The 9,190-nt window shown below is 42.0% G+C and overlaps 1 protein-coding gene across 1 annotated transcript in view; it reads left to right on the top strand.

Annotated features, from left to right (window-relative positions):
• Positions 1 to 3,941: 3,941 nt before the first annotated feature.
• LOC306888156 (signal-induced proliferation-associated 1-like protein 3) overlaps positions 3,942 to 9,190 on the top strand; it is a 39,653-nt gene continuing 34,404 nt past the window's right edge. Inside the window, exons 1-2 of the mRNA XM_079446317.1 lie at positions 3,942 to 5,435; positions 7,743 to 7,873. Coding sequence (XP_079302443.1) covers positions 4,067 to 5,435; positions 7,743 to 7,873 — 1,500 coding nt within the window. The 5' untranslated portion in view covers positions 3,942 to 4,066. The remainder of the gene's footprint in view (positions 5,436 to 7,742; positions 7,874 to 9,190) is intronic.

Below are 9,190 nucleotides of genomic sequence, written 5' to 3'. Positions count from 1 at the left end.
ATGAAAATATAACAATATAACTACGCAGTTTTTCCCCCTGACTTATCTATATTGTAAACATGCAGAAATGTGTATCTCCCACCCTGTGATGCGTGCACACACGACCTCCCATAATCTATAATTCAGATTTGCATGCGTTTTCTCTGCTTTATTGATTAGCTTTCGCTCACACTATGGATTTTATGCACCTTTGACCTTCACCTCTTAACTTAGTGTATTAAAGGATTGTGACCAGCGCCTGCCTGCACACATGAAGCAAATGCGGATCAAATACACAGCCTCATGAAACCGTAACGACCTTCCTATCTTCATGTCCCTCTGCTTTCATTTCCTGCGTCACAAGCTTTTTTTCTGTACTTCACACCCAGTCAAGTAAACCCTATAGGGCAGATCAAACGTGTAGCCCCTGCCCTCCACTGCACGTTTATTCCTTTTATAATCACACTGGCCAGCTGCTACAGCCAGGAGGTTCATGTCTGACACCCCGAAAACAATGTGACAGGAAATCGATGGAGGAAGCAAGCTGTGTTGTGATTGACAGATCCTGTCCTGGCAGTCCGTGGCAGGTATACGCTGAGTCACTGGCTGTAGGCTGGGTTTGTATGTGCGAGAGGAGTGAGTGTGATTTTTAAAACCCCAGGGCTCACAAACTGACACCAGACCCTGTCTTTCGATGTCTGATGAAGAGTTGGTTGAGGCATAATAGTGTCTTCACATCAACCCAGAATAACCTCATTACGATTATAGAATTGAAATCACTACTGGTTACATGTAATCGTCTGTGTGTGTGTGTGTGTGTGTGTGTGTGTGTGTGTGTGTGTGTGTGTGTGTGGGGTCTCAGTTTGAAGTAGCAGAATCAGAGCTAATTACTATGTGAGCAATTAAAAACAGTTTGAAGTCTTTCAGATCTGGCACTTGGTGTTGGCTTGCTTTCCAGGAGTGTTAGTTGAAAGTCTGCATACTCACACTCATTCACATGGTTCATACTGGCTTTTCCCAGTTCACTTGGATGAAGGAAAAAAAAAAAAAAAAGGAATTTACTGGCCCAAGAAAAACTAAACATTAAATTGGAGAGAAATGCCTTATTTATGCAGCTGTTGTTGTAAACTTGCCCTGTGAGTGTTGGGATGTGGCATCAGCCAAATGTTGGGGGGAGCTTTTACACGGACTCGCATTGAAGTGCTTGTACATTCACTGAAACAAAAAGCCACCTTCAGTGCAGCTCTATAGCCGCGCTCCACAGTGCATTTGAACTCAGTGACTGTTGCCAATAGCATAGCTGAGAGCAAAGACTGTGAATAACTGCATGCACTGTTTGTAATGAAAGGCTGTTTATAGTTCTGACTGGATTGTTTTGAAGTTAGATACATTTCATGAATTAGCAATTTATTATTGTAAATTAATACCGAGGCGAGAAACAATGTACACTCCAGATCTGAAACATGGAAGTGGAGCAATTATAACTGACAAAATAATAAAACTGTAAGAAAATCTATTGACCCCTCGCAAAGACCCACCCTCCCCCCTTAGTTACTGTTGCTATGTCCGACAAGCCTTGCTGCTGTCACACCACACATCATGTTCTCACGCAGTCACAAATGCATTGCAGAGCAAAGAGGACACTGCCAACACGCCGACAGACAAGACAGAGCAGGTTACTTTTGATATGAAACAAATTGTCAATTTTCAAATTGTCATTTAAAAAAAAAAAAAAAAAAAAAAACAACATTTTGTGGCACTTTATGTGTGGTGACAGATCGCTGTAGCGCCTCAGCTCAAGCAGCACGTGAACCGATTATCTCTTCCTCTTTACCAATTATACTGCAAAATAAACATGAATGAACATCAAAAGGTATCTTGTTTAAATCGCGGAAAGACCAGAAACACTGTTTTTCAAGTTCAAGTCCACCAACGTTAATCTACTCTCCTGTCTGGTTTGTTTGTCGGACAAAAATGGTGTTATGATTGGTCAGATTGCCTGTCAATCAAACTCCCTGCGAGGGGTTAAATGAACATAATCCCCTGTGAAGAACAGTATTTGTGGCATGCTTCTTGTTCCCCATTTAGGGCATTCCAAATCAGTCAGTAAGGTTCTGTATGATGCCTCAGGTGGCATCTGTCTATGCTTGCAGTAGACATTCATGTGAAGAGTGAAATGAAGAGTATTGGGGAACCTCTGCTCGAAGGGATAGATTTTGGGGTGGGATTTAGCTTCAGAGAGATATGTGATATGAAAAAAGTCTTGTAGATGGCATTAATCTTTGATTTATGGAATGCTGTATTTTGGCCTGTACACAGATAACAATAACAATGGGATTCGAAATGAACCCTGTTGATGTTTGGACAGATGTATCATACATCGCCATTACTGTCTGTAACCCCCATATCGCAAATAGAGAGACAATGTGTAATCTAATATTTGGATGGATGGAGTGCGACTAATAGATAGAGAGGGGGAGAGACAATAAAAAGGGAGATAACAAGTTACACCGAAGAACAGGCGTTGCTGAGTGGCTTTTCATAGTCATTGAGCTGCAGTGAAGCTTGATTCAATCTGACTTTCATATTAAAGCGAGTCACTGGGATTCAGATTCCCTTTCGCTCTCCTGCCTGGATTCCTTCACCACAAAGCCTGCCAGGTTTCCTCTCTTTCAGCTCCTCTGTTTGCTCTGCTTCTGCCTCTGCCTAGTATCCTGTCTTTTTGTGTTTGTCTTGTCCTTTGACTTTCTGTCAGTTTCGTTTTGTCTTTTGTTCACAGCAAGGGATGAAGCATGTGGAGAGACCCAGAGACTTGAGGGGCTTTTCTCTCTGTCACAAAGTTTGAGTGTCTCATTCAAAATCTAGTGTATTACAATCCTATGCTTCACCATTCTCCGTTAAGCCTGTAAAACACTCAGCAGCTCCCATCAGTAATCCAGCACAGAGTCCTTGTTATGTAACCTTTTGTATGCAGCTGAATGTGGGCAGAATCTTAATCTTACTTTCTAAGTCAGCTATCTCTCAGGTAATTGGATGCTTTACCTTGCTGACACAACAACTCCATCTGTCATACATGCCATGGTTTTCATGGCTGCTAAAACTGTCTGCATCTGTTGGAGAAGCAAGGTGTGTTTTCATACAGTAGTAGTCGTGGTATAAGCATCGCTCTTGTCAGGTGGCGTAATACTTCCTTTGCTAGTAAACACCTACATCTGCTCTTTCACATTTTCAGATTTCGGGTTTGCTCCTTTACATCCAAAATCAAGATTACACAACAATATTGAAGCGCCAACTGCTAGGTTAGCGTGTACAACTAGATGCTATAGTTGTTTGCTTAGATGTTTTGATAAATGCTATTTATTTACACAGTGCATCATTATATACCAAGAGTATAGACACTGAAAGATGGATATGAGAGGAGAGATGAGTTTGTGGTGCTTAGCAAAGTGATATTTGTGGCTTTAATACAGAGTATCTGCCAGGAAGAGGAATAGAGATTAGCCTCAAAAGAGTGTGAGAAATCCACATCTGAAATCCTCTCACCTCACTTCCTCTCTCTCCTACCAGCCTGTTTTTTCTTGTCTCTCTTTTTCATCCTACTCCTCTTTTCTCATTTTAGTTTCAGTCAGCTTTTCTCTGCATTTTGCTCTCAAAACTGCTCATCCCTTGTGCAAAATAACATCACAATATTAGGGAAGAAGGTTTACGGGAAGTAGGGGCTCTAGAGTGCTTACAGTAAGTGGTAGAAAAGCAAAAAGATCCCAAACCAAAAAGCACAATTGAATGTTTTTCAACTGTTGTGTATAAGTAACTGGATGAAATGTATGATATCAAATGTCTCTTTGTTTTTTGCCTTTTTGCAGGTCTGTGATTTAAGTGGCCTTTGAGCTTCCAGATTGGTCCAGTAGGATTAGGAAAGGTGAGTCCTTTCCTACCAAAGAAATGAGTGTGGGAGGAGGAAGCAACAGCAGTGTGGAGCTTGTCCATCTCTCCTCCTTCTCACTGAACACCAGCAGTCTCGATCCAGGATGCTCTCTCCCCTACGACCCCTGCCCTCTTTTTTGGCCCTGAGACTACAGCGGGCTCCATGAACATGTACAGAGACACAGGGGTGTGTGCCACCCCTCTCTCTCAACCTCTTCCTCCACCCCACCTCCGTCTACCCCTTCATAATGGCCACTCTTCCGTGGGCGATCAAGCCCCGTCCCGTGTCTCTGTGCCCAAAATGGGGGTTCGAGCTCGGATTGCTGAGTGGCCTCCTCGCAGGGCACTTTCACGAGAATCGCTGCTTGAGAATGGCCAGGGCAGTCATCCGGATGACCTCAACAGCGAGGATGGGCTTACACGTGGAAGTGAGACCAGGTTACCACAGCGAGGTACCAGAGACGGTGACTTCCTTGAATCAGGTCTAACGAGGGCTCCTTGCACACCACCAAGGTTTCGGACGTCTGGATTCGCTCCACTCCGACAGCGCTCCAACAGCGAGATAACATTGAGTGAACAAGATGAAACAGAGGTCGAAGGCCATTTGTTTCGGGAATATGGCAGTACCTCTTCCATCAATGTTCAGGCAGTGTCTGAGCAAAGCTTCTTTGACATGCTCAACCAGTTTCAGCAGGAGCGACCAGACCAGCGTAGCACAGCCCCTGCCAAACTTGGAGAGCTGCTTGGTGCTTCTTTAGAGGGACCCACTTCACACACCTTCTTGTCGACTCCACGACCCGATGACCGCCCGGAGAATCGTGTACGCAAAAAGAGTGGTGGCACAGAGTCATCTCTTGGTACCTCCTCCTTATTCCGCAAACTCCGCAGCTCCAGCCGGGGAGAAACAGAGACTCCACGAAGTGACTCGGATGACATACGACCCCCCGAGACATTGTCTTCCAAACCCTGGGTATGTGTGCAGAGTTTTGCCCACTTTGACGCTCAGAGCGTTCTGTTTGATTTGCACGAGGCGGCAGCTCGTCGCAGCTACGCCGCCCAGCGGCGAAACACAGCCACAGGAGCTTCAGCTGCTTCTTCGGCTTCTGTTTCTTTGGAAGTTTCCAGAGCTATTGCTCTGGGGGGAGTGGAGCCCAGCTTCTCCAGCACTGATGACCTCAGTGTCAGGGACTTATTGGACGGGTCAACCCCAGCACTGGAACATTCAGAGCAGGGTGGTTCAGCTAGCGTTAATGCCAACTCCCAGCACCAGCTGTTGCTGAGCTGCCCACACTTCATCAACGAGACCGGAAGCTACAGGGAACGGAATGTCAGCTTCCTGAGCTCATGGGCGGAGCGGGGAGAGGCTGGCATCGTGGAGGCCTGGCTTCGTCCACGCTGCAGTAATGCCAGTGTGTCCAAACTGGAGGTGCCGCCTGAGGTTCAAGCCACCAGGTTAGAGAGACTGCAACAACACTGCATCGAGCATGTTGACCTGGGTGCCAGATACTACCATGAGCACTTTTATGGGAAAGGTAGGACATTTATGATTTGTATGTAGATAAAGAGCTAGATCATGAGACTGTTGCCTATTTGTCAGTAGTTCGTTTTGGGCAGAGTCGACTACTTATATCAGAATATACAATGCATCAGAAAATCATAATTGGATTGCATTTGAAACCCAGTGTGTTTACAGGATCATATTCAATCTGTCTTATGTCATTTACCTCATATATACTCTTGTATTAATTGGTTTCCCTTTATTTAGTGTCATTACAGGACAGGTCTTTGAGATTTACACATTTAATAAATTAATTGTAAACTGTAAACCCAAGTTCTACCTTCAGTTCTTCCTTTGGAAGAGATTATCAAAGCATGCCACAATTATCAATGCTTCTCGCTATTCGCCAATAGAAGCACAAACTGGAGCTGAAGCTGCACCCCTGCCACACATCTGCCTCCCAAATGTTAATCTCGCTAAAGGTCTTGCTTTCTAAAATGCCAATGTTATATAAAAAAAAAACCACAATGTCTAAAAATACCATGTTTGTCACTTCTTAGCCACATTAGATAAATCATTGCAGACGTGGGTTATCTGAATGCTCTAATTAGTTGTCTGTGTTTATTAAGTAGAGTTAGTGAGATAAAGGTTACCGTTCCAGAAGTAATCTCTGTCATCCAGATTTTCGGTGACCAGAAAGGGCATGCATACTGGTTTATTTATTTAGAACTTAACTTACAAGTTAATAACTTAAAACTTAACTTAACTACAGCTTAATATGGGGATATGGGTGCAATTAAAAATGTCCCATGTAAAAGTTCTTGAAGATTAAGTGTGTCATTTTTGCACCACAAGTAGCGTTAAAAGCAGACACAAAAATAATTTTTCCTTTTTTTTTTTCATTTCTTTAATAGCTTATGTTGCTCCATTTAGGCTGGTTGAGATACTTGGATAATTGGGATATTTTGATAGGGCCACAGTCTTTATACCTGTTGGGAGAATCAACCTCTGATTGGCTTACTTGCAACTCCCTTGCTTGTAAGCTAGGAAAGGAGAAAGTATTTAAATTTTTTTTAAATTACACTTTTCACCTTTAAGCTATGCTTTTCATTGTGGTCTGTTTTTCTCATTTAAGTGTTAAAAGTTTAACTTAATGAGTAAGGATTCCAATCCACCAAGGTATTTTTCTTATTGGTGCCAACTACTTCTCAATTACTTCTATCCGTTTACTTCATTTTCCAGTATAGCGGCACCTTATTTGAAATACTTCTGTTTTAGTCAGTGAGTCACTGAAGCAGTGTGCGTGGATGTTGTGATGGAGTGCCAGCCGTATAGCGGTACTGACTTGGCATTTCTCGGTCAGGAAGGGCAACACTCTGCGTAGTATCAAAATCTTTGCTGCGTTATTAAAAAGCCCATATCTGCATGCTCCTGAGACTTAATTCTCTCAACTCAAGTTTCCTTAGCTTTCAGTATCCTTACAAAACAACCAAACTCATATCCTGTGCTGATGACAGATTAAGGAAACAGTCCAAATGCCAACAAAAAATTAAGACTGGAAAATTCAAAGATATCACATTCACATGCCTCTTCCTATGTGGTATTTTTGAACCCTGCTTTAATCAGAAGCAGTAAATCATATAGTCAAATATAGCAAAAAAAAAATAAACAAACAGTACAACATGCAGTCCGTTTCATGGATGAATTGCATGATTCTTGTGGCCCTTTTTGAAACGGTATTCAAATCAGACCAAAATGACCACAAGAGTCATCTGATTCATGGACTTAAAGCACTTTCTCAGTGAGTCACTGATTACTCTTTCACGCGCACACCACATGTACTATGTGAAATGAACTGAGAATTGCTACTTGTGTTATGTTTATCTTTGGAAAGCAATGATAAAATTCCAAACCAAAAGGTTATTGAAACTTAAATTAGTAAATTCTAATTTTTTAGGTCTATATCCTCCACTGCATAAAGCTGTAGGAAACACAGGCTAATAATAACTTCCTTTATCCTCAAAAGCATGCCCAGTATTGTATCAGTGGCTTTTTCAATGGTTTTCTATTCGATTTGAATGCTCCTACAGGAAGTTCTGTAGCCACCGTGACCTAGATTTGTAGAGTTTTCGTACAAATCCCTCCTTTGTCCCCTGTGTCCTTCCCTCCATCTCTCATCCTTCATATCGACTTCCACTTTTCTCCTATCCATTGTCTTCACCTCATTAATTATTTTCTTCTCTTCTATATTCTCATTTTCTGTATTAATGGTATTAATCTGTCTTTTTTCATATCCTCTTTCTGCTTTCATTCATCCATCGCTCTTTCTCTCCCCCCACAGAGCACTGGAACTACTTTGGTACCGATGAGAAGCTGGGGCCTGTGGCTCTGAGCATTCGAAGAGAGAAACTGGATGATACCAAAGATTTAAAGGACCAGTACCAGTACCGCATCATCTTTCGCACCAATGAGGTGTGTATGACACAAGCCGGGTTTCCATCTAAAGTTGTGAATTTAACTTGTGCGCAAAATTAGAATGTCGTATAAAATTTGTTTTCATCCGATGAGTCAAAGAGAACAAAATCGTCACTTCCTGATAAACTGGCACTAAATATCACTAATAAAAGTGGGAGAAGCCACTGAATATAATCATTTAAATGACTTGTGTGCCCAAGCAAGCAGATGAAACCATGTAGCCATTGCTTTCGTGGATGCCTGCTGTTCAGGAATGCAGTCATGTAACAGTTCTGAGAGGCAATAATACAGAAATACTTTAATTTTAAGAATGACCATAACATTTCAGATGCTGTTCAACAAGATCGGTCCACTGGTAGTCAGGTTATGCTGTCCTAATGCACAAAGTCACATGATTTTTGGTGTGCTTTGAAGAATTTATTCGGCAAATGCGTATCCATCTCCCATTATTCGCATTAACCCTTTTCTGCACAAGAGTGTTGCGAAGTGTATTTTTTTCCCCCTGAAATTTGCCATTACCATTACTCGTTTCTGATGCGATGCTTCAAAATTAGCATTAAAACAGGATGATAAAAACATAGCTACAGATATTTGTAAATTAAATTTAATGAATTAAACCTGAATCAGCTCCCATGACAAAAATGCATAGTTGTCCGTGGGCTTCTTTGGCCACTTTAATCCATCTTTTGGAGCATGAAACTGAATCATTTTGTTGTCGGTACTGCCTGCGATCTGATTCAATCTGACAAAACTGTTTCTGGTAGGGTTAACAATGTGGCTTGAGAGAGGTTTTGTGCTTTTTGGTGGAACCCTCAGTTGGCCTGTAGGGCCAATGCTTTTATTTATAGGCATAGTAGGGATCAATGTAGAGATCCTGAGACAATTTTTACTTGATTTGTTGCTTTAAAAACACAAAAGCTTAAGCTTATTTCTACATCGTAAAAATGTATAAAATCATTTTGAGAACTTTGGCCTTCTTTTTTACATCTATGCCATTTTTATTAGCATATAGGAGAACGATGCTAGTTCAGGTCATGTTTACGGATCTGTCCCATCAAATCTCCTGTATGTTACGCTGTAGTTACGCTGTAGTTGAAAATAAATTCTGAGCATGTTTTGTGCCTTGCGTGCAAGACATTGCTATAAAGACCATGCAGTCATTTTTGCTTAATAATGGTGTGTTTGAAAAGTGCTGAGCTGTACTGGTATGACTGCTGCTCTGCTGGGTTTAGTCAGATTACATGGCTGCCTGGACACATCAAACTCACCCGCTTTGAACAATGCAGCGTCTCAGTTCATTCACATTCACACAGT

This window comes from Barbus barbus, assembly GCF_936440315.1.
Source record: "Barbus barbus genome assembly, chromosome: 22".
NCBI classification, from domain to species: domain Eukaryota; kingdom Metazoa; phylum Chordata; class Actinopteri; order Cypriniformes; family Cyprinidae; genus Barbus; species Barbus barbus.
The sequence above is the reverse complement of the archived record's forward strand: the minus strand, read 5'-3'. Positions and strand labels throughout refer to the sequence as shown.